The sequence below is a fragment of the Sturnira hondurensis genome, unplaced genomic scaffold, assembly GCF_014824575.4.
Source record: "Sturnira hondurensis isolate 20B ecotype Veracruz unplaced genomic scaffold, ASM1482457v3 Scaffold0006805, whole genome shotgun sequence".
Classification (NCBI taxonomy): domain Eukaryota; kingdom Metazoa; phylum Chordata; class Mammalia; order Chiroptera; family Phyllostomidae; genus Sturnira; species Sturnira hondurensis.
The window spans coordinates 2,903,212-2,927,714 of NW_028079436.1; the positions used below are offsets into that span (position 1 = coordinate 2,903,212).

Here is a 24,503-nt window from a genome sequence, read left to right on the forward strand (position 1 = left end):
CCTTCCGCGGACAAGCATAGAGAGGAGTTTGATGAACCAGAGCCGTCTGGGTCCGGTAAAACCGCGAGAAGCCGCCCAAGTCCCTTACAGGCTAGAGGAGATCGGAAATCACCTGGACGCCATGTTAGTTAGGGGCAGAATCACTTCCAGTTTTTCTGTTGCAACCCCTGGTGGCAGAGAGTGGATTGACATTTAATGGATGGCTTCAGCATCTACAATACACATACTATTCATTATCCCGTTTCGAGTTCAGGCTTATCATTTAAGAACCCTTATTATAACTCATTCCAGTTGCGACTGTCTTCTTGCAGAATTGCATAAGTGAGAGCCAAGTCATAACAATTGTAGGGGACTGACATTGATTGGAACAGTGACTCCCAAAAGTGCTATGCACACATTGTCTCGTTTAATTTCCTTAGAAGGTGAAGATGAGTTACTTGCTTAAGACCTCAGGGCTTGTAAATGGAAGTCTGGGTTACAAATCCCTGTTTCTGACCTGAAAGCCTAGTCTTACTGTTTAAACTCCCAGCCTTACTCATTGGCTTTGCTGGTCAAGCAGTCAGAAATAGTTTATAGATCATAAATAATCACAAAGCATTTACTTAAATATATTTTAACTTATGACCTTGTAAGCATCAAGAAAAATCCCAACCTTGTTCCCACTGCATAAACTTTGTTTGCCTTTTGTATCCTGCACAACCTTTCAGATAACTTGTAGGTAAAACTGACTTTTTATTAGCAATGAAGAGATTTTGACCAATGGGTCTCCAAGACCCCTTTCCTCCTCTGTGATTTATGTTATTTGAAAGTCATTATGAAAATAGCAAGAAAATAGTCTACTTTGCTTTTTTTAATACAAATTTTTCATTTGTCAATACATTGGGAATTCAATATTATTTTATATTAATTTCAGGTGTACGGGATAATGATTAGACACATAATTTACCAAGTGATCTTCCCAGAAGGTCTAGTACCCACATGACACTGTACATAGTTATAACATTATTACTGACTATATTCCCTATGCTGTACTTTACATCCCCATCACCTCCGTGATGGGGATGTATATAATATTGAGTTGACTTTGCTTTTTTATAAAATATATCAGACTTGCAAAAGAGTGTTTAACATAATTAATTAAGCCAAAAATACTGACTACTTTATTTTATCCAGGAAACAATAAAGTGGATGATCTTGTGATATTGCATTGAAGTCTTCTGATTGCTAATGAATGATAAAAAGATGCTTACTTCATTTCCAGTTCAGGATCATAGCCTACCTTATAATGTCTAGCTAACTGGGGTCCTTTACTCAATTAACCAAAAGCCTTAATCAGCCAATATTTGAAAATACAGTCCCCAGAGTGCCCAAATCAGTTCAGTCCTGAAGCTTCTCTCTTCTCAGATAAATCTCTATGGTTTCTTCAGCTTTTCCATAAATGGGGTGACTGTTCTGGTTGTTCTGGAAATATGTCTTCATTTGTTGGCATCTCAAAGTGTGGGACCCAGTACTGAATAGGAAACTCCAACCCGTTCATCATGTAAGTTCATGGAGCTATGTGGTAGGCAGAATAATGGCCTCCAAAATCCTATGAACTTCTGTATGCTCCTTACATGACAAAAAGGACTTTGCAGATGTGATTATTAAATTAAGGATTTTGAGATGGAATGATTATCCTGGATTGTCTGGTGGGCCCAAGATAATCACAAGGATCCTTGTAAGTGGAAGAAGGAAGCAGAGTTAGTGAGGAGCTTGAAGATGCTCTGCTTCTGGCTTTGAAAGTGGAGGAAGGAAGCCAAGGAATGAATATGGCCTCTAGAAGCTGGACAGAGTAAGAAAACCATTCTCCTCCAGCACCTCTGGAAGATATGCAGCCCTGCTGTGACCATAATTTTAGCTCAGTAAAACCCAATTCAGACTTCCGACTTCCAGAATGTCATCTTCCTGTGGTCTCTGACATCTTCAAAGCCAACAGTACTGCACCTTCAATCTTACACTTTCATCCCTGCTTCCATTACCCTATCTCCTTCTTTGACTCTTGTTTTGCTGTGTTCCTTTTCACTTATACGAGCTGTGATTTCCTTGGCCTCACCTGGAAAATCTAGGCATCTCCATACCTCAAAATCCTTAACTTGATTGTATCAGCAAATCCCTTTTACCACGTAAAGTAACATACCAATTGGTTCTAGAGATAAGAAGGAGACCATCTTTATGATAGTAGCTTGGATTGGGGTAATGGAGTAGAGGTAAGAAGTGATTAGATTCATGAAATGTGCTGAAAGTATTGGCAGAAGAGTAAAGAATTATTTCAAGGCTTTTGGCTTAAACAATTCAATGAATGGTGTTATAGAAGATATAGAATACTGCTGGAGGAGTCTTTTTGTTCGATTGTTGAGGACAAAGTAAAAATGAATTTGAACTCAGTGACCACTCTTCTGGAAATACATCCTAAGAATCCTGAAACACAAACCAGAAAGAATATGCTCATAGCAGCATATTCTTGTTCATAGTAGCATTATTTACAATAGCAAAGATCTGGAAACAGCCAAAGTGCACATCAGTAGCTAAGTGGATAAAAAAGATTTGGTACATTTACACAATGGAATACTACATGGCTGAAAAAAAGTAGGAAGAGTGGGAACTTTCCTACCTTCCTAGGAAGGTAGGAACTTCTAACTTTTGTGACATTATATAGGCACCTAAGTTACACAGCTCCACTGTAAGTCAACTGATGTTGATAATTTTGCTGTGGATATGTGATGAAATTAACATGATTTGAAAACTACTATATAATTTACAGGCATTATTTAGATTTCACCTATTGTCCCAGTAGCTTTGATAACAAAAATAACAAATGGGACACTTTTGACATCAAAGGGATCAGTGTACTATCAGTAAATTTTGCCAAGACAAAGTGGTAAAATATAGTGACATACGGGTAGTGGGGAGGCAAAGTTAATTTGTCTTAATGAGGACACCTGCAGATCATTAGCTAGAGAAAAGGGCCCAGAACAGAATACATCGAGAAGCCTGGAATAGGAGGAGACCCATTGTGAAGGAGATACAGCACCAGAGAGGTTTAAGAGCAGACCACTGCTGAGGCCAGAGTATGGTCAACAGTGGCCAATGATGCCAAGAGGTCTAGTATGATGAGAACTAGAATTACCTATAGGGTTTTGTAAGTGCAGGTCCTCAGTGATTTTGACAAAAGGGCTCAAAAAAGAAAGGTGAGAAAGTGTCCACAATATACAGGAAAAAGTCTTGAAAATGAGCAAAGATATGGAGGACTTGTGGTTAAGAAATGTTTAAGGTTGGGTATTTGACATTATGTTGATTACTGCTGGGAAAAATTCTTTGTAGAAGATTCTAGGGAGTTTCACACAATACTGATGCCTGGGTCTCACCACCAGTGTCTGATTGAATTGATACAGGGCGTGTCCAGGTTCGCGGGATTTTTTTAAAAGCTCCCCAAATGACTTTAACGTGCAGTCCGGTTGAGAAAGGCGTACGTCCTCGACCCTAGACCTATTGTAGATGAGAAATGAGTGTCACGGGGTCTCACCCAGCAAACAGGGCCAGCAACGCTTGAACTATCAAATCTTTTCAGTTACAGTATCTAATTTTTGCTACAAGGGCCCATGAAGCAAGAGAAGATATAGGCTTCCACCACTAACTCCATTCCCTCAGAGACAAGAAAGGAATAAGGAAAATCGATCTCCATATGGCTCCTTGGAGCCTTGGATATAGAGCCTTCTTCCGGAACTTGGCAGCTTCCTCGGTCTCCCCTGCGCCTGCCTGGGCGCCCGCCGCAGCCGAAGCTCTGGTTGCCAGTGCGCAGGCGCAGGACCAGCTCCTCCAAGCAAGCAGCGGTCCCAGCGCAGGCTTGGTCTCGCGCTCCCGCCCTCCGCCCGCTCCCCCTGTTCCCCCTCCCCCGAGCTTCTTCCCCGGCCACCTGGCGGAAGGGAGGCCGCGATGGCAGATGAGATCGCCAAAGCTCAGGCCGCTCGGCCTGGTGGCGACACGATCTTCGGGAAGATCATTCGCAAGGAAATCCCAGCCAAAATCATTTTTGAGGATGACCAGGTAGGCACCGGGCGCCACCTCGCACGTGGGATTAGGATGAGTGGCCGCGCGTGGGACCGCCGGTTCCCCACCCAGGGTAGAGAAGGGTCGGGCGGCGCCGCGGGAAAGGGAAGGGACGGGACCCAGCAGACCTGTGCGGCCTCTGCCGCGGGCCCCCAGCCAGCGGCCTGCCGGCGCGTGCCGGCGCTCCGGTTACGCGTTATCAGCCCGGGCGCGGGCCAGGCCGCCGGGCGCCGCGGGGCCTGCGTCGCGGGGTCTTTGCTACTGTGAAGGGCGCGCCGGGTCCGGGGCGTGGGCGCCCGCCTGCTCCTCGGCTGCCTCGGACCTCGCCTTTGTCAGGAATCTCACAATCTCGCCAGCGCTCTGCCTGACAGAGAGAAACCCGATCGCGCCCTGACTCAGGCCCAATCTCCGGGATCTCCCGCGCACGCTGCCCGGCGATCCCCGGGTCCTCTCCGCGCCGCGTGGCGCTGGAGGGCCGAGGGCACGCGCTTCAGGGCGGCGCGGGGAGTGCGGGCGCGCGGGGCCGGCCCGTCACCCCTACCCGATCCCCACCTCTCTACTTTGACCTAGGACTTTGAACTAAATGGGCCTACTTCGGGGATTTGCTTTTCTGTCGCCCCGCCCGGGAAGAATGGTTTCTTTTATATTTGGCAGGAAGCAATTTTGTGCCAAGAGACTGAGGCTGTAGTTCTTACTGACTTCACCATGGATGAAATTCAGTTTTAGGAAGGCCGACTTGGTGTGACTTTCAGACATCCTGTAAAATATTTAATGGGCTGTTATATTTCTGGGCTTGGGTCTCAGATAAAGCGTGGCAGGAAGTTGGCTGGTTAACATGGAAAACATTCTGTAAACTTTGTTAAATTTAAGAAATATGGAAAATAAGGGAAACATTCATTTTAAGCCACTAGGAGCGTTCTTAGATACAAAATGTTAATTCTTCGAGGTGAATTTAAATACTTTTGTTGATACTTAGGGAAGTTCATTTGTCTTGGAGAGTGCACATTTCTTTTGAAATAATTTCAGTTGCTTTTTATAAATGATCGCTAAAACACTTGACCTTTGAACCACCATAGTCCCAACAGTATAACAGCAGGAAGCGATCTAAATTATACAGCATTCTGTATGGAATACCCGATAGAATTACTCCTGAGACAGGAAAGCAGGATAAGCAGGATATTTATAAAAAGTTAAGCAGCGTCCACCTTCAGGAGGGAAGAAGAGATTCAAAAACAATCGTGTGGTTTGTCATTTGTCTACATGCTATGAAGATAGCATACTCCTTTCTATAAAGGAAAATAAGTACCTTTCTTAAACATTGAGTAAAACTGGAAGAAATAGGCAGTTACATAAATACAAAACTGATGACTTCAGTAAAGGAAAAAAGCTGGATATTACACACCCAAGGGCTCCTGACCCGGGGAAGGTGGGGAGAGGCATCGAGAAGGTATCCTTTTGGAAATAGCAGTTTAAGTTAGACCAGAGCTGGGGTGGGGGCGGAGAGGATCATTGCAGTTGAGGAAACCACTGGAAAAAACCCTGAGCATAAGAGGGACGGACAGTGTGGCTCGAGCTTCGACAGCTGTAGGAGATTGAACTGGAAAGGCAGACAAGGGTTTGTCTACATTAATTTCTGCTCATCCTTTGCATGATTAAATGTTGCTCCCTCGAAGTTGCTACACCCAATCGAAATCATCAGACTTCTCTGATAGTCATTTATTTCACTTTTACTTTTGCTTTGTAACATGTAGGATCTAAAGTCGGTCTTCCTATTAGACTGTATGTTCCATGAAAACGGCCAGGGAACCACATGCATTTGGGTACATGACTGGTTTCCTAGCATTTACTACAGGTCTCCCCTGTGGTTAGTGTGAAAGAGTAAGCTTAGCTTACAAGATGGTATATTCACTAAACTTTGATTTTTTTTCTCCCCTCCTCATTAGTGTCTTGCTTTTCATGACATCTCCCCTCAAGCACCAACGCATTTTCTGGTGATACCCAAGAAGCATATATCCCAGATTTCTGTAGCAGAAGATGCTGACGAAAGTGTAAGTAAAGTTACTGGCACAAATTTTATTTTCTTGCTTTTTAAATCGGGAGACTAAATTTCGACCTTAAACTGATGTTATGTATTTGTTTTACCAGGGGCATTACTAAAGAAAGCAAAATCATTAGAGCTTCAGTACTAATTATAAGGAGTTTGGCTTTTAAAAAAGGAGATATACTTGGCATGTTGGTTTTAAGTACACGACATAACGGTTGAACATACGTATATATTTTGAAATGATCACCATAGTAATTCCAGTTAACGTCCCATCAGCACAGATTCTTGAGGAGAAAGGGTTCCACATAACGATTAGTTGGTGAGACTCATTTTTCCTCAAAGAAGTAGCATATCATATAGGACAGGATTTATGGACTCTTCTATTAACACTGTTAAAGGGAAAAATAATTATTTGCATTTACCAGGAAGTACAGGTCTCAATTAAAATATTTTCCTAGTGCTCTTTGTGGTAGGTTGTATAATTGCTCGTAAAACTTGACTATTCTTTAGGGGTGCAGTACACCTGCTGCCTCACTGATGTCGGGACAGGTGATATGACTTGACTCGGCCAGTGAAACGATCCATGTCTTTTGAGCGGGAACTAAGAACCGGCACCTGCTGTGCCCTGCTCTCTCTCCCCTCTGCCACTGTGGTCCTGTAGCGGCCGCTCCATCATCCTGGGTTTCAGAGTGAAAAAGATGTAGAAACCGAGCCTGGCCAACTTGCGATGAACATGCAGTGAATGCAAGACATGTTTCTTTGTTTTAAGTCAGATTTTGGGCTGGTTTGTTACCACAGCAGAACCAGCCTGTCCTGATTGATACACTGTTCCATAACAAGAGAGCAAGATGTCTTGCTTTATTAAGAACACTTAAAAATTATTTTCATTGAGAAATAGATACATGCCTCTAATCTTTTGATTGGAATTAGTAGTAAATATCTAATCTTACTGGGTTTTTATTAAAAGTTATATTGTGTTAGGATTAAAAGAGTTTCCAAATATTTGCCTAAAGGAGGATTTTTAAAATCTCCCTTTTATTAATTTGTTATTGTATTTTTTCCATAGCCCCATACTCTCTTAAACCACCTCCCCCCCTCCCCCCCCCTCCGGTCACCACAAAAGAGTTTTAACCTGGCAGTTTTTTAACTTAATATTTCACCTTGGTAGTTATTATTTAATGTCTAGAAGTTGTAAATTGCCAGTGCTTAAGACCCTTTTTTTTTCTTTTCCAGCTTCTTGGACATTTAATGATCGTTGGCAAGAAATGTGCTGCTGACCTGGGCCTGAAGAAGGGTTACCGAATGGTAGTGAACGAAGGCTCCGATGGGGGGCAGTCTGTCTATCACGTTCACCTTCATGTTCTTGGAGGTCGGCAGATGAACTGGCCTCCTGGTTAAGCACATTTTAGGGATAATTTTTGATAGTGTAGGCAATGATCAGTTTTGCAAGTTAAATAGGACACTTTTGCTTGTGTATGGAGAGATTGAGGAAATAATTTCTAAAACCCACACATAATAAAAGACATTGTTGCATGTTCTGAATTCTGTATTTGATTTATTGTTTTAAAAATATATATATTGGGATGTATGAAAGTGGGGATCATAACTTGGGAGGTTTTTTGTTTTTCTCCCTGAGGAAGACTCAACGTATGTAGAATGGTGTGACCATCTTTGACAACAAATGACAAAATGTCATAAATTTAGCTTTTGCTTTGAAATGTCCTTTCAGTCCTGGAGAAAATGTTCTAATCCAGTTCTCTTATTTCTAAGAACAAAGGCATCTGGGATGTGATTGAACCACAAACAGTTTGGGGCTTAGACACAGTGTTGTCCAGCCCATATGTTTCCCCCGGACTGTTGGGATGGTTTTGGAAAGGATGAAAGTAGATGAGCCACAGACTTTTGATGACCACGGGAAGCCATGCGTTGCTATTTCCTTGTTACCAAAACTCTGGCTGAGAATTTACTATAAAGGCTTGAAAACCTGTCAGAATTAACTTCAAGTTGAAAACTCAGTGTTTTCAATGTGCTACGTTTGCACCAACAAAAATATTTGAGCTGTGCGTGAATCTGGTTCTGTGGAATTACGGGGGGGGAGGGGTATCTCTGGGTCTGGGTGCGCCCTGCGTAGCCTGACAACCAAGCTTTCTTTTTAGTCTTGCCATACCTTGCCTTTCTGAAGGCCACTGTAGCAGGGTTTGACACGTGCAATTGCAAATTGTTTTTCTTCGTAATTTTTAATTTTGTTAGTGATTTTTAAAATATTTTGGGGGAATTAGGAAACTTGGCCATTTATATCTTACAAATAATTTTTTCTCAGTAATTTTTGGTTTAAGTGTTTAGAGTATTTATATAGTTAATATACCAATTTTTATTTCATATTTTAAAAAGCCTTTTCCACCCCAGGAGGATTTCTAAAAATTATTATTTTTTTCCCTAATAATTTTTATGGCTTTATGTACTTTTATGACTTTTTTTAAGTGGGGGAAGTTCTGGTAAAAGTTTTGGAGAGGGTTGTGCCACTGTAAAGAATGTAATGAAAGAAGCATTTGTATTATGTGCTAGAGGGTTGAGTCAGTTTCTTTAGGCATATTTCCCACTAATTTCATCAAACCCGTGCTAATAAATCACGTAGACAGCTGCTAATTTGTCTTCTGGTTGTGTCTGACTTTTCTGTCTAAAATGGTTCTGAGACAAAATTTTCATTGTGTGAAGGGGTCGGAGTTTCCACAGAGTACTGAGTTATTTTCCAGACACTAGCTGGGTGTCTTACAGGTCAGCTCAGTTCTCACTCTGGTTGCCCAGAGAGGGCATCAGATTCCATGGGTTAAGGGTTCAGTCCTACAGGACTCCCGGCTCCCCTTGCCCGATTAGAGTCCAGGTGGTTATCAGTGCTTTGACCAATGGGCTACAAATCAGAGCTCCCTAGTCTACCGGGGATAACTTGCCAGAGGAGCTCACAGAACTGACAGTTCCTCCTGTCAAAAAGAGGGGAAAGGAAAATGCCAAAAAAGTTACCTGCCAGAAGTAGTCCCTCTTTGAAGGAGCTTTTCCAGAGGTGCCATACCACCTATTGCTGTATCATCGGCCACCTCCAGCTGTAAGAAAAGCTGAATGCCTTGCCACCCAGAAGGGAAGGAGTGGATATTGAGAGACAAGGTGCAATCTCACTGCTTGGAGCTATTCACGAATCTGGAAGAGCAGCCAGGCATTCTTAGACTTCACCTAACTGCTGGAAAAGACGGCTCCAAGTCGCGGTGATTTGTCTGTATTCACTCTTCACCACCACTGCCTGAAGACCAGGAGGCACTTTGTTGACTGCTATTTTCAGTGNAATGCCTTGCCACCCAGAAGGGAAGGAGTGGATATTGAGAGACAAGGTGCAATCTCACTGCTTGGAGCTATTCACGAATCTGGAAGAGCAGCCAGGCATTCTTAGACTTCACCTAACTGCTGGAAAAGACGGCTCCAAGTCGCGGTGATTTGTCTGTATTCACTCTTCACCACCACTGCCTGAAGACCAGGAGGCACTTTGTTGACTATTATCAGTGGATAATAGTAGTGGGTGCGACTTTAATTCCAACTTAAGGTCCTTCCTTCCTTCACTCCTTTCTGGCGCTCTATCGTACTAATTACAATACACTTTTTTCTACTCATAATGCCATACAATATAGTGACTAAATTTTAAAAAGCCTTTTTCTTATGGCAAGGGTTTTAGTTACAGAACAAAAAAGTGGTTAAGCCTTTCGCAAGTAAGTACTGCAAGTGTGCCAAGAGTTGGTGTCCGTCCTCCGCCTGCCAGTCAGTCCTTTCATTCATCTGTAAAGGGAGCATTTGAAAGCACCTGCTGACTACTTGTGGTCAAGATGGTAGCACAGGTAAACGTGGCTTGTTTCCTGGCGCAACAACTTCAGAATTACAATGAAGCTATAGAACAACCATCACTCAGAGCAATCAGAAGTCAAGTTGAATGGAAGTCTGACAACTATGGGATTAAAAAAACCACACATCCATCCAGACTGGTGGGAGGGGTGGAGAGGCAGAACGAGCTGGTCCCACACACGTGTGGATAAAAATTCAGGAGGGATAGATATCTTGGGAGTGAGGAGTCCCAGCACCACACCAGGCACCCCCTGCCCAGGGTTCTAGCACCAGGAAGACAAGTCCCCATAACTCCTAGCTCCAAAAACCAGTGGGGGCAGAGTGGGTTGAAGAAACTCCTGGAGTCCCAAGCAGTTCCTCTTAAGGATCCCACACATGGACTTACTCAGACTCCCTCCCTCTGAGCTTCAGCACTGGGGTAGCAGCTTGAAAGGCGCCAAGGCCCACAGGGAGGAACTGAGGTGCGTGGCGTCAAGGCAAGAGCTGGGGCAGAACTTTCTCTGAGAGGGAACGGCAGGCAAGGCCATTGTTCCTTTTCTAAACCCTCCCCCGACACAGTCACAGAGTTGGCAGGTGGTGCCATCTATGAGGCTCCATCAATCTGGCTAACACTGCTTGCCCCACCCTGGGGATTCCCTGAGACTCCATCACACTCCGTTTACAGGCCCACCCAAGCTGTTAACTGACTTTTCCATATGAATTGGTCTTGGCTCCTGCTCCACAACTTCCTAAAAACTCTCAAACAAGCAACAGCTGGTCTCAGTGAGCCCCCAGGTGCTACACCTCTCGCTAAGTAGCCCCGGGCCTGGCACCAGTAGCAGCCACCCTGGATTCACAGCTTGGCTTCACCTGGGAATCTCCCAGTCCAGCACAAGTAGCGGCCACCTCAGATTGCTTTATAGCTCAGGCAGGGTGGCCCTGGGCAAAACACAAGTGGGGGCTGACCTTGGTCTGTACCACCTGAGCTGACATTGGCCCACAGGAGGGGTGTGGGGAAATGGGTAAAGAAAAGGTGAGATTAAGAAGCACAACTAGGTAGTTACAGAACAGCCATGGGGATGTAAAGTACAGTACAGGAAATGGGGTAGCTGGAGAAATTAATTATACACATGACCATGGACATGAACAATGGTGTGGGGATTGCCTGAAGGAGTGGGGGGTGCTGAGTGGAGCGGGGGCAAAGAGGACAGATTTGTGACAACTGTAATAGCATAGTCAATAAATATAATTAAATAAAGAAGAGTAAGCACCTGCTGCTGCTGATAATTTCTTGAATCGCTTTCTATGCTATACAGGATCCTTCAGTAAAGACATTTTTGCCTATAATAGCTCATTAAGTTTTCTCCCTGAATATATTTATTATAACTATAGTCAGTTCTATAAGCTCCTCAAAAATAGTGTGACTTGCACATCCATTTGTTTGTTTAGAGTAAATGCTGATGTTTCTACAGCTGGTTTCTTTTCTTTGTTTCACACTGAATGTTTTTTTTGCACTTGTCCTAGAAAAAATGCAATTGGTTTAACATAAATTCCTTGTACTTTGTGTGACTATGACCTGCAAGCGTGGGTGGTTATTTTTTTAAATAGTCAAGAGCGTTGATTTATACCTTAGAGTAAAATCCACCTTTTAAAACTGTACATCTCAGTGAGTTTTTACAAATGTATGCAGTCATGTATCCAACGCCAATCCAGATACACCTTAGTTTAGTCTTTCCGAAAAGACCTGTTAGGAGGCCAGTTTACAATCCGTGCAAGTGCCCATGGCAGCCTGGACCAGGCAGTATGAGTGACGGAGCTGACCAGCGGTCGGACTCAGCACGTACTCAGCAAGGTGAAGCTGGCAGGATTTGCCAGTGGGTAAAATATGGGGGCATGAGAATAGAGAGGAGTCAAGGATTTATTCTTTCTCAAAATTCTGCGGACAGGGCAGTCGCTGGGGCTTTTGCCTGAGTGTGGTCATGTCGCTGTGGTCTGTTGAAGGCTGGAGGGCCCAAGGGGACCCCACTGAGATGGCTCACGACTGGCACTGGCAGTCAGCTGGGGTCCTTTGATTCTCCTCTGTGTGACCCCGTTCTCTCTGTTAGGCTAGATCAGCTTACACAGTGGTCACAAAGTACTAAACCACCCCACACTTAGTTTTAAACAATTACAATATGTTATTTCTTATGATTCTGTGTGTTGAGTGGGCAGTTCTGCTTCTCTCACCTGGACTCACTCATGCAGTGGATGAGAGAAAATCCCATCTGGATGGAGTGGATTTCGCTGGGGCACCTGGGACGGCTACGCCTGTTTCCATGTTGACTTCAACCCAGTGTAAGAACTGCCCAATCAGCACACAAATAGTTTAAGGTTCTCAGGGCAGCGTTTCAAGAAGGTAAAACAGATATTGCAAGGCCCGTGAGGCCTAGGATTCAGAACTCAAATAACGTCACTTCCACCACAGGTTGTTGGTCAGAGCAAGGTAAAAGGCTGGTCTACACTCAAGGGTTTAGAGAAACCCATGTCACTGACGCATGGAGAAGAGGAAAAGTCCCGTTGCCAAGGGGCACACATACTAGGACGGGAGGAGTGTGTAGCCGTGAAACAGTTTACCCCGCCGCTGTCCTGCTCACTCGGCTACTTTCTCTCCTGCTGCCATTTAAGACTCGTTGCTTCTTACTCCCTGAGAGAAGACAAGGACTCCCAAGGCATTAACTTGGGGCCAGATCTCCTTATAAACTGCAGAAGAGCCTAAGAAGGGCTGGTCAGTTTTCTCTGTGGCGAGGCAATCCTCCATCCGTGGTAGCCGATGTGTGTGATCTCACAGACTCTTCACAGAGAGGACAGTGGGAGCGGCAGGTGCTCTGAAGCATTACACAGGCACCTGGCTTTCCGGCACAGTGCACCTGAAGAAAGCTGTTGTGTGTATCAATATCAGGCTACAATTAAGTATGTGAGAAATATACCTCTTAGATTTTCTTTCTTTGTCGTATTAAATATTTATTTATTTGTAGAGACAGGGAAGGGAGGGAGAAGGAAAGGGAGAGAAACATCAATGTGTGATTCCCTCTCACACGCCCCCCACTGGGGACCTGGCCGGCAACCCAGGCATGTGCCTTGACTGGGAATCGAACCAGCGAACTTTTGGTTTGCAGGCCAGCACTCAGTTCACTGAGCCACCCCAGCCAGGGCTACCTCTTAGATTTTCTATAACAACAAATTTTCTGTTTTGAGTCTCTGATCCACCAAGGTGAAAATTCTTCATTTTAGTCAGTTTAGAGTTTCCCCTCCTACCCCAGGGGTTGTACCTCATTTCTGGAGGGTCTTGTACAGCATCATGGCACCAGGAGGGGCATCTAGGCCTCTTTGTCACTGGTCTCTCCAGTCTACCTGGGACTTTTGTTATCTCACTTAATCCTTCTTCACTGATCCCTGTAGGTTGACATTTCATAATAACCACCATCATGATTATGATAGTAATTATAATAGCTTAATAATACTGTGAATAGCAATTGCTATTTATTTAATGCCTGCTCTGAGGCAGGCACTGTGTGATTTGTGTTGGAGCATTACTCAGCGCCCAGCAGCACGGTGCACATCCCTTACAGCCTGTGGCACTGCCCGGAGCGGAGTATGTGTAATGGACACTTGTAATGACTGGTGTTCACTCTGTGAACCCCCTTGGAATGTGAGGGACTCCCCGCCTCCCCAAAGAGAAGCTGAAATGAACGGACACCTAATATTCCAGCTCCTGTGCCAGCTGGGATGTGGGCCCTTGTCTCAGGCTCTGCCAATCAGATGCACTCATCTGGGATTTTGAATTTGAAACTAATGACACAAAGGAACAAGGACAGTGGAGATTTCTCACTGGTGTCAGTGACAGCAGCATCCAGTTGGCAGGCATGGCGGTGTCCGCGTTGCCAGCCGCTGGACCCGGCATTGAATACCAGGGGTGACGCCGGAGCGGGCTGCAGGCCCTCGGATCAGTGGCCGCAGCAGCAGCGGCGCCCCAGCAGCTAGCTCCCTGGTTCTCATTTTGGCTGGGCATTATTTGCATAGCTTCTCTCGATTCTTGCCTATTTTCTCAGTTAATCTGTGAGCTACCCATTAAATACTGTTTCAAGAAATTCACTGCGGGAGAACTGTTTGCCAGGAATGGTTGTAGGCAGCAGATCTCAGGGCAAGGTGGTGGTGGAGGTGGGCAGGGTGGCTTTAAGCCAAGATTAGTTATTTGGCCTGGTTTGCAATAATGGTCAGGAGAGGCCAGCTAACACTGAGAAAGCAGATTATCTCAGCCCACGGTAAATAGTAGCCAAAGAGCTAACTAAATCATCCCGTGGGTCACGCTTACGGATGGTCCAACTGAGGTCAAGCCTTTGAGCTGCCATCGGTACGAAGGGCAGGGGGACCCCAAGAGCATGGAGGTGGTGTCGTTGCTCCTGATGTTGCTGCCTACCCTGAAGAAAGAACAGCAAGCCAAGACTTCTAAATTATTGGCTTAAATTATCAATGGACACTTAAGGGCTCTTTTTGACTATGCTATACGTATTAAGGAGACTTTTTTCATGACATATGCTCTTGTCGCTGAAGAATTCAAACAGTTGTAAGCCTAACATAATGTGTGATCCTCGGCGTTGCCAAGTTTTAGCAGTTCAGTTCATAGTCTCTCTAGTCTCCGATGAGGAAGCTAGGATATTGATCAGGAAAGAGTGGTATCTGAGTAAACAGACAGAGCTACACTGGAGGCTTTGGCTGACTCAGACCACCCCGAATTCCGCACCCACTGAGCCTCCCTCTTCAGCGGAAGCAGCATCTCCGTTGGATTCTTGGTGGCTTGAAGGCCTTTCTCAATCACTCCTCACATACTTCTGTTATTTTTCATGTCTCGCTCTTTCAAAAGAAAAGGGAACTCTCTCACAACCAGTCCTCTCCCACCCATGCAACTCTTGCATTTCTTTCTCTGCTGTCACATTTGAAAATATTCCAAGAGATTCCAAATAGTGTATTGGGACTACACTCGGAAACGTAGAAAGAGATGGTACCAGGGACACTAGCNATTGGATTCTTGGTGGCTTGAAGGCCTTTCTCAATCACTCCTCACATACTTCTGTTATTTTTCATGTCTCGCTCTTTCAAAAGAAAAGGGAACTCTCTCACAACCAGTCCTCTCCCACCCATGCAACTCTTGCATTTCTTTCTCTGCTGTCACATTTGAAAATATTCCAAGAGATTCCAAATAGTGTATTGGGACTACGCTCGGAAACGTAGAAAGAGAAGGTACCAGGGACACTAGCACTCTACTGTTGATGGGATAGAGGAAGGCTGGAAACACCCAAGAGTGACTGAGCTAAAAGTAAATAAAAAGGATTAAAAAGTAGAGGCTAAAATCAAAGGCAAAGAGAACCAAATGGAGACAACTATGAATAAATATTCAAAACATAAACACAAAGAAAAAATAATTCAAGTGACTTCTGAACACAGCATGTGGACTCATGTTGTCTGAACAGCAAGTTCTAAGGACAAGGGCAACTGCAAAGAAATCCTGAACATTATCGCATGTGCTTGTGGGTGTTAACAATTGTTTAACTGTTTTTCACAGTTACTGTAGGATAGAGGAAATGGATGAAGATACTGGTGTGAATGAGAATCCAAGTTTTCACTGCGGGGAGAAAGGAGATACAGACGTGGAACAGGGAAAGATGAGAAAGAACCCGTGAAGTTAAGAATCACCAATATACACTGAGGATTCAGAGAACATCCTTGCCCTGGCTGCTGTGGCTCAGTGGATTGGGTGCCCACCCGAGAGCCAAAGGGTTGCTCGTTAGACTCCTATTCTGGGGCACATGCCTGGGTTGCAGGCCCAGTGCCCAGTAGAGGGCTCAAGAGAGGCAACCAGATACTGATGTTTTTCTCTCCTCTTTCTCCCACTCTCCCCCTCTATCTAAAAATAAATACATAAAATCTTAAAAAAAAAGTCCTAGCTTTGTCCACTGCAAAGGCCTGGTGACAGTAAACTCTACAGAACGCTCAGCTTTAGTTTTAAAACACCATCCTCAACTAAAAGATTCCTTGAAGAAATGGCTGGTTCCCGGTGTGGCTGGGGAACTGGAAGGCGAGTGTGGGCTGTCTCGTTGTGCCAGAAAGCCCGGCAGGGGGAGTGCTCAGAGGCTGATGAGGTCACGTCAAAAGGACACAGGAACCTGATTGAAGGGGTCCACGTGCCCAAATTTGGGACAATTTCAACATAAGAATAATTAACAATGACCATAATACACGGGCAAACAAATCTGTGAATCTATACTGATTGGGGGGAAGAAAGAGAGAGGGAGGGAGGGAGGAGAGGAGAGAGAAGACAGAATAGAAAAGAGAAGAGAAAAGAAGAGACAGGACTTTCTTGTTTAAAACAAAAGTACCAACTAGTCAATGTAGAAGAAACAATCAAAGGGAAAAAGCCCACTGCCTTCCAACTCACAGTAAATAATGGATGCAGGCCAGGGTCATCGATGCGGGCTAACACCACGGGGTGAAAAGTTTTGGGGGGAGAGGGTTTCAAAATGTCTCTTTCAAACACTAAGTACAAAGGTGGTAAGTGTATGTTCACAATGAAGAAACTAGCACATTAAATACATGAATAAGAAATAGCATCACCTATAGGGTTGCTACAAAGAAGTACAAAACACCATCTAGGTATTATCCTTGCCAGAAATGTTTAATTTGAATCTGATAATGAGGAAATAAACAATCAGATAAACCCTCAAATGCAGAATGTGGGACATTTTATAAAGAATTGGGCTGAATTCTTTGAAAGAGTCAATGCCATAAAAACTGTCAGTATCACCACTGCACCAATGTCATAAACAACCACCAGGAAATGGTGATAGAATCTTCTAGATTAAAAGATGTGAAAGAGACTTAACTCAACGTGTTTATAATGATTGGCTCTTGGATTTAAAAACAGCCATAAACTACATCTCTGGGGCATGTTAGATGACGTTAGTGAATTGTTAATTTCCCTAGGTGAGTAATTGTGTTGTGGTTTTGTAGAAGAATATCTTTATTCTTAGGGGCTGCATGCTGAATTATTTGGGGATAAAGGGAAGTGTAAGGATGTCTGTGATCTACCCGTTAACAGTCACTCCCTATTTGCCTCAAATTTACCGATTCCCCAACCTTGGCAACACGAACCTATTTTCCCTCTTTATGGATTGACCTGTTATGGGCATTTCAAATCAGCAGGATTATACAGTATAGTCTTTTGGCTTGGCTTCTTTAATTTAGCATACAAGTCACAGCTTCTTCCAATACTTCATCCCTTTTCATTGATCTGTAATATTTCATATGCTGTATTTTGTGCATCCATCCATCAGCCGATGGACATTTGGGTTGTTTCCACATTTGGCTATTATGAATCATGTTGCTATGAACATTCGTAGGCAAGTTTCTGTATAGATATATGTCTTCACTTTTCTCAGGTATATATACCTGGAAGTGGAATTGCCTGTATGGTTACTCGGTTGGCCACATGGTCAGTCTAGGTCTGACCTTTTTAGAAACTGCCAAACTGTTTTCCAAAGCGGCTGAATGATTTTCCAGTCAGCAGTGTGTCTGGTTCCAGCTTCTCTGTTTTCCACCAACCCTGCCTTTTACACGATAGTCATCCTGGTGGGCAAGAGGCGGGATCTCATGGTTTCGATTTATAGTTCCCTGGAGCCAGGCATCCATTCACGTGCTTACTGACCACCTACACATCTTTTTGCCGAGATGTCTATTCAGATCATTTGCCCATTTCAAAAACCGAATTGTCTTTTAATGACTGAGTTATAAGAGTTCTTTATATATTTTGGATACTAAACCCTTATTAGACGTATGCATTACAAAAATTTTCTCTCAATCTTTGAATCATCTTTTCCTATCTGCATGGTGCCTTTTGATGCACAAAAATTTTAGTTTTAATAATGCCCCAATTACTTTCCTTTTGTTGTCTCTACGTATTTTTGGTGTCATGTGTAAGAAATCATTGCCTAATGAAGGTCACGTTTTACACCCGTGTTTTCTTCTGAGTTTTAGGTTTTTGCACTTACATTTAGGTCTTTGACCCATTTAAAGTTTTTGTAGATGGTGTGAAGTCCAACTTGTTCTGCATACATCTATCCAGTTATTCCAGTCCATTTGTTGAAAAAGCCATTCTTTCCCCAGTGAATTGCCTTGGCGCCCTCCTCAGAAATCTACTGCCTGTGAAGGAGAGGACTCACGTGTAGACTCAGCTCTGTTCCCTTCATCTGTGTGTCCGTCCTCAGGTCAGCACCACACTGGTGTTTGACCACTGCAGTTCTGTAATAAGTTTTGAAACTGGGAAGTGTGAATCCTCCAATGTTCTTTTTCCAGATTGTCTTGGCTATTCTGATCCTTCCATTTCTATATAATATTTTAAAATAGACTTTATTTTCTAGAGCAGTTTTAGGTTCACAGCAAAACTGAATGAAAACTGTGAGTTCTGTATACCTCCTGCCCCCATTATGAACATCTGGAACTAGAGTGGTACATTTGTCACAGTGAACCTGCAGCGACATGTCATTAGTGCCCAAAGTCCATGGTTTACATCTGGGTTCACCGTTGGTGCTGAACATGCTAGGGGATCGGACAAGGGCATCACGACGTGTACCTGCCATTACAATCCCGTTCAGAGCAGTTTCACAGACCCTCTGTGCTCAGCCTTTCCGTCCCTCCCTCCCCACCCCCCTGGCAACCAATTTTACTGTCTCCACTTCAAACCAGAAATGATTGGTGAATCGTATGCAGTCTCTCCTAGTATTTGCAATGGCGTATTACAAAATGTATTCTGTCACTATCGCTTCTCCTGTTTCCTCCTTACTGGGTGCATCTGCCCTGATGTAAACAGCTTCAGCAGCTCCTGAGAATAAAACAGCCCTACGACCATCACTGGCTACAAGACTGATAACAATCCTACTCTTGAGAGCAACGATTGATCCTTTTTAAAGTGTATTTTTGCCACATCACTTTCAACACTATGTTTGGCCACATAGCATAGGAACACATTAGGCTTCTGCCAAACTGCGTTTTGTTATTCAACAGAACTGTTTTATGGAAGACAATTTTGTTATTAAAGAAAATAAATTAGGTTCCACTTCGAGAAGTCTTTCTCTGGATTTTTGTTAATGCGGTGAACTTTATTTTTATATCTGCTATAAGGAAAAGGAATTGCATTGATTTTCCCATCTGAAGTTTAGGAAATGTTTCATTCCATTGTTTGTTTCTCATTAACTACCATTCAGCAGAGGACCAACGAACAAATTTTCTTTCTGCTGGAAATAATTGAGCAAGTTCTGCACGTGGTGCAGTTGACCCCTGAACACTGGGNTTATTCAACAGAACTGTTTTATGGAAGACAATTTTGTTATTAAAGAAAATAAATTAGGTTCCACTTCGAGAAGTCTTTCTCTGGATTTTTGTTAATGCGGTGAACTTTATTTTTATATCTGCTATAAGGAAAAGGAATTGCATTGATTTTCCCATCTGAAGTTTAGGAAATGTTTCATTCCATTGTTTGTTTCTTATTAACTACTATTCAGCAGAGGACCAACAGACAAATTTTCTTTCTTCTGGAAATAATTGAGCAAGTTCTGCACGTGGTGCAGTTGACCCCTGAACACTGGGAAGCTGGGGTAGAGGTATTAGAGCTGCCCCCACCCGCCCAGTCAAAAATCTGTGTATAACTTTCGACTCCTCAAAACTTAACTACTAACAGCCTACTGTTGACTGGAAGCCTTACCAATAACGTAAATGGTCATTTAACATGTATTTCATATGTTATATGTACCACGTACTGTTTTCTTATGATGAAGCTAGATAAAATACTAAGAAAATCATAAAAAATATTTACGGTGCTTATTGAAAAAATCTGCATCTAATAAGTAGACCTGCCCAGTTCAAACTCATTCAAGGGTCAACTGTATATGCTGTGCAATTCATATTACCATGGACAGTGTCTACAAATGCATTTCAGGGAAGGAAGTTGGACATCAGAGTGTGCTCACTTCTGCTAAATGGGGGACGTAATCCTAAAGATCAAGACATTGTGTGTCTTCAAGATTCAGCTCTTGGGTGTGGTTAGGATTCTATACAGCTTGTGTTATTCACTCTTGAAATCCTAGGGCACAGCATGTCTCCTGGGAAAATATGAATTGCATGGCATTGAGGTCTCCAAGAGGACTCCCCAACATATATATCACCCTTCTTCTTTGCCTGAGTTTTGCACAAATGGAGGAAATAACACAAAGAGTAAATACAGAGGCCAGCATTTTGATTACATCTTTGTAATTGGTAGAGAGGAAGTTGGAGGATGTGGCCCTCAGCCTGCAGCCACGTGTCCTTGCTAAGAATCAAGCCAGAATGGGAGAGATGGAACCCAGGAGGGGTGGAGAGCCCGGGAGGAGTGGGGCATGCGAAAGAACAGCTAAGTTGAAAATTTGCGCTAGTGGTTGTTCTTCATAGATTTACCAATCAGACTGACCATTCCACCTGCCTCGGGTAGAGTGAGTCCAGGAAAGAGTGTGCTCGGAAAAAAGCCCTCCTCGTGGGAGTAGAAGACAGGAGGTGCATTCCCACCCCACCCCCGCTCCTTGTTTTTTGAATCCACTGATTTGGCTGCTAAGCCTGTGGTAGCCACCGGCTGCCCTCGGTTTTGTCCCCACATCATGAAACTGCTCCTCTCAAACCAAGTACTTCTCTTTTAGGCAACGTCCAGCAACGGACTGCTCGTGGGGGGCTAGATTTGGCCCCAGAAGGCTCGGAAACGGGTGAGAAAGTACACTTACGGATCAACGCCAAAGGTACTCCATTTCAAAGGCCGAACGTTCCCTATTTTTCATACCAAACTATGACCCTCCCATTGCCCAACATAGTGTATCAGAGGTTCTGTGTGAGACTGAGTGATAATAGTAAGTTATTCTAATAATAAAAACTCTGAAAATATGAACTATATCAGGTATAAATCTCTTCTCATTACAAAATTCTCAGGGAGAAATGACTGACTCAAGGTGAAGTCTTTCCAAAAATTTGAGCCCGGAGGCAATTAGGTACAAAGAAATTAAATTCAAAAACCCAAATTTCTTGCTCATGAGTTAAAAACCCAAAGTCTAAGATTCCTCTCGTTCAAAACTCTCCCTCCCAAGTGTCTCCTCCTCCCTGGTTTTAGCCAGTAATTGAACGCCTCAGTGGGACTGGGGCTCCTTCTACAGCCGAGGTCTCAGCTTGCTCTCCCGGGGGTGGTGGGGGGGGGAGCACAGCTTCAGAACTCCACCACCACACCTGTTCAGACCCAGGTTTCTCCTGGGCCTCCCAGGCCCAAATTTAGGCAACAGATGTCTCTACCTGAGAGCAGAAAATGGAGGAAAGCCAGCGCCCCGACTCTGCTTCACTTCCAATGAACTCGGGGGCGGGGGTGGGGGGGTGGGTGAGCCCCAGGGCAGAGCTCTCTGAGTAGGAGAAAACCCACTGCCAAAAAAATCCCCACTCGGTCACGCTTACCCTCTCAAAACAAGCCTGCAGGCCAGGCCTCTGTCCTGTACCTCTGCACGAGTCAGAGTTCTCCAGAAAAAGAGCCAGTGGGATAAATATAGAGATACAGATGTGTAGGAGGAGATTCATTACAGGAATTGACTCACCGTGGGTGGAGGCCTGGCGGCGACCCGTGCCCTGCCATCTGAGATCCCGAGACCCAGGCAAGTGGGCTGTAAACTCAGTCTGCGTGTGCAGGCCTGAGAACCAGGGCCACTGCTGAGAGTCCCAGAGTCTGCAGGCTGGAGGACCAGGGGCTCCTGTGCCTGCTGTTCGAAGAAAGGCCAGAGAAGGTGGGCATCCCAGCTCCAGAGGAGAGAGAAACATTTCCCTTCCTCCACCTCTTTGTTCTATTCGGGCGCTCAGAATGGATTGATTGGCTGATCCTGTGCGCTTTGGCAAGGGGAGACCCTCTTTACCCAGTCTGCTACTTCAAATGCTAATCTCTTCCAGCAACAGTCTCATATGCGCACCCAGAAATAATGTTTTACCAGCTACCTGGGCCTCCCGTAGCTCAGCCAAGTGGACACATGTGTACATTAACCATCACAGCTCTGTAGGGAGAGAGAACCAGCACAGGAGGAAAATGCTTAGCAATGGGATGGGGGTTGTGAGCAGGGAGCCCTTCTTTGTAGCATTTGCTGATTTTCGTGGTACGAGCACTCCCACCAGGGCTGATCTGAAGCTATCAACTGCACGTCGAGTGTTGAGGGGTGATGTATAGCTCAGCATTATATAGTGTTCCCACCGTACATGCACAATATGCAAATAATCTCAAGAATACACCTGGCTGGTGTGGCTCAGTGGCTTGAGAGCCGGACTGTGAAACAAAGGGTCTCCAGTTGGATTCCCAGTCAGGGCACATGCCTGGGTTGCAGGCCAGGTCCCCAGCAGGGGGCGCGTGAGAGGCAACAACACATTAATGTTTCTCTCCTTCTTTCTCCCTCCCTTCCCCTTTCTCTAAAAAGAAATTTTAAAAATCTATAAAAAATAATAATCTCAAGAATACAGATAATGGCAAATTGTGGTAGAATAATTAGAAAATGATGACTTTTGAGTATTGTTTAAAAGAAACCTTTTTATTCTGAAGTAATTATAAACTCACAAGAAGTTGCAAAATAACACAGGGAGGTTCCGTGTACCCATCATCCGGTGACCCCTGTGGTAACATCTTACGCATTTATCATACACGCTCAAAGCCAGGAAATTGAGATTGCATTGCTTAAGAAAAAAACTTTAAAAAAAACCTTTTAATTGTGACAAAGTACACATGGCATACACTTTACCATCTCAACCATTTTTAAATGGTCACGGTTCAGTGTTGTTATGCATATTCACAGTGCTGTGTAAACAACCCCCAGCAATTTTTCTTGCAAAGCTGAAACTGTGCCTATTGAACATCCCTCCATTCCTCCCCCCACCGCACCTCCTGGGTCTGTGAGTTTGCCTGGGTGCTTCATGCAAGTGGAACCATACAGCATTCGTCGTTCTGCATCTTATTTCACTTAGCATGACGTCCTCGAGATTTACTCGTGCTGTAGCATGTACCAGAATTTCCTTCCTTTCTAAGGCTGGATAATATTCCGTTGTGTGTTCACACCAAATTTTGTTTGTCCGTTCAAACATGAGTGTTGACTTATTGTTAAATTTGTATAATTTTAATAACAGCTACCTGGCTGACAGAACTCCTGAAAATTTAATAACTGGCTGCTGGACCGGCTCCACCGCCCAGTGGATCGGGGTCACGTAGGCCACGGCGGTGGGCGGGGCGCCGTTTGTGCCAAGCTACAGCAGAGGAGAAGCGCGACCAGTATTTCCCCTTTGTTTTGTCCTCTCCCTCGGGCCTGCCTCCAGGCCAAGGCCACCATACCCTGCACAGATCAGTTCAAAGCACTCCCCCATCAAGGATTTCTCAGTTTTCCTTCTCTACCTATTTGGGAGAAGGAGCCGGCGTTCCTAACAGCTCAGCATCTCACCCTACGTTGTCTGAAATGTTTGCAATGTTTTCAGCGGTGAGACGCACAGCAGAGCGCCTGTGTCCTTTCACAGCAGTCGGACTTGCTGACACAGGGCTCCAGGCTCGCCCCAGCCTTATCTGAGGAGGGGGCGTGTCTGTCCCTGGAGAGCATCTTTCTTGTTATCTTGGGGGCCTTGAGGGGTGGTTTGGATAGGCTGCCTTCTCTCCTCCATCCACCGGGATCTCCCCTCTACTCTGCTGCCCGTCTCTGCAGGGAGCAGGCCGTCCCTGGGGCTCTGTGGACTGCTTCCATTTCCTAGAACACCCAACAGGCCGCGGAATTTCTGCTTCCATTGCGAATGGTGGTCGCGGCCCTGCCTTAGGAAGTAATAATGATCCTACTCAAATAGGGTAAAGACGGCCCTATTTGATTCATGGTTGGTAGCAGAGTGTTGCTTTTCCAGAGGCGTGTTTCTTTCTCAAGGGTGGAACACACTCAGAAATTCTGTCATAGGACAATTACACTTTCAGTGAGTGCTATTCCGAAACATCAGTCATGCCCTTTGGGGACTCATTCAATTTCATTTAGGCAACACATTGAAAAATTCATAGATCTGACAGGAAGTTGTCATTCATCTCTATTTTTCTGCAGGGAAGAAGCTGAAAAAATATAGCATCTCTGAGGTGTAAGTGAGAGACTAAATAGAGGGGGAAGGCTCCAGAAGGCAGGAGTGCGGGACCACTGGCCAGCCTGAGTGACGCAGGACATCAGGGGGACATGCCACCCGTGCAGCCCAAGTCCCTGAAGCGCAATGGAGGCCGCACACCCAGCCAGCTGGCCGGGGACTTATTCTCCCTGCTTTCCTTCGGGGCTGTGTGGCAGTATGGGGACAAGAGAATGTCACTCCCCCTCTTCTGACTTGGTACCTTTGCCTGTGGGTTGAGTGAGACTGACAAGCGCATGTGTCCTGTGCTTCT

General features: G+C 44.6%; 1 protein-coding gene across 1 annotated transcript; it reads left to right on the forward strand.

Moving 5' to 3' along the window:
* Positions 1-3,840: 3,840 nt before the first annotated feature.
* Positions 3,841-7,672, forward strand: HINT1 (histidine triad nucleotide binding protein 1). Its single transcript, XM_037050531.1, has 3 exons — positions 3,841-4,083; positions 6,030-6,134; positions 7,364-7,672. Exons 1-3 carry the CDS (start codon positions 3,973-3,975, stop codon positions 7,526-7,528), a joined length of 381 nt encoding a protein of 126 aa, XP_036906426.1. The 5' UTR covers positions 3,841-3,972; the 3' UTR covers positions 7,529-7,672.
* The last annotated feature ends 16,831 nt before the right edge of the window (positions 7,673-24,503 follow it).

Bases quoted from the DNA above. Each gene is read 5' to 3' on its own strand.
- HINT1 (XM_037050531.1), top strand. From the start codon at position 3,973: ATGGCAGATGAGATCGCCAAAGCTCAGGCCGCTCGGCCTGGTGGCGAC. The intron at 4,084-6,029 runs GTAGGCACCGGG...CCTCCTCATTAG, and splicing joins TCATTTTTGAGGATGACCAG to TGTCTTGCTTTTCATGACAT. The intron at 6,135-7,363 runs GTAAGTAAAGTT...TTTCTTTTCCAG, and splicing joins CAGAAGATGCTGACGAAAGT to CTTCTTGGACATTTAATGAT.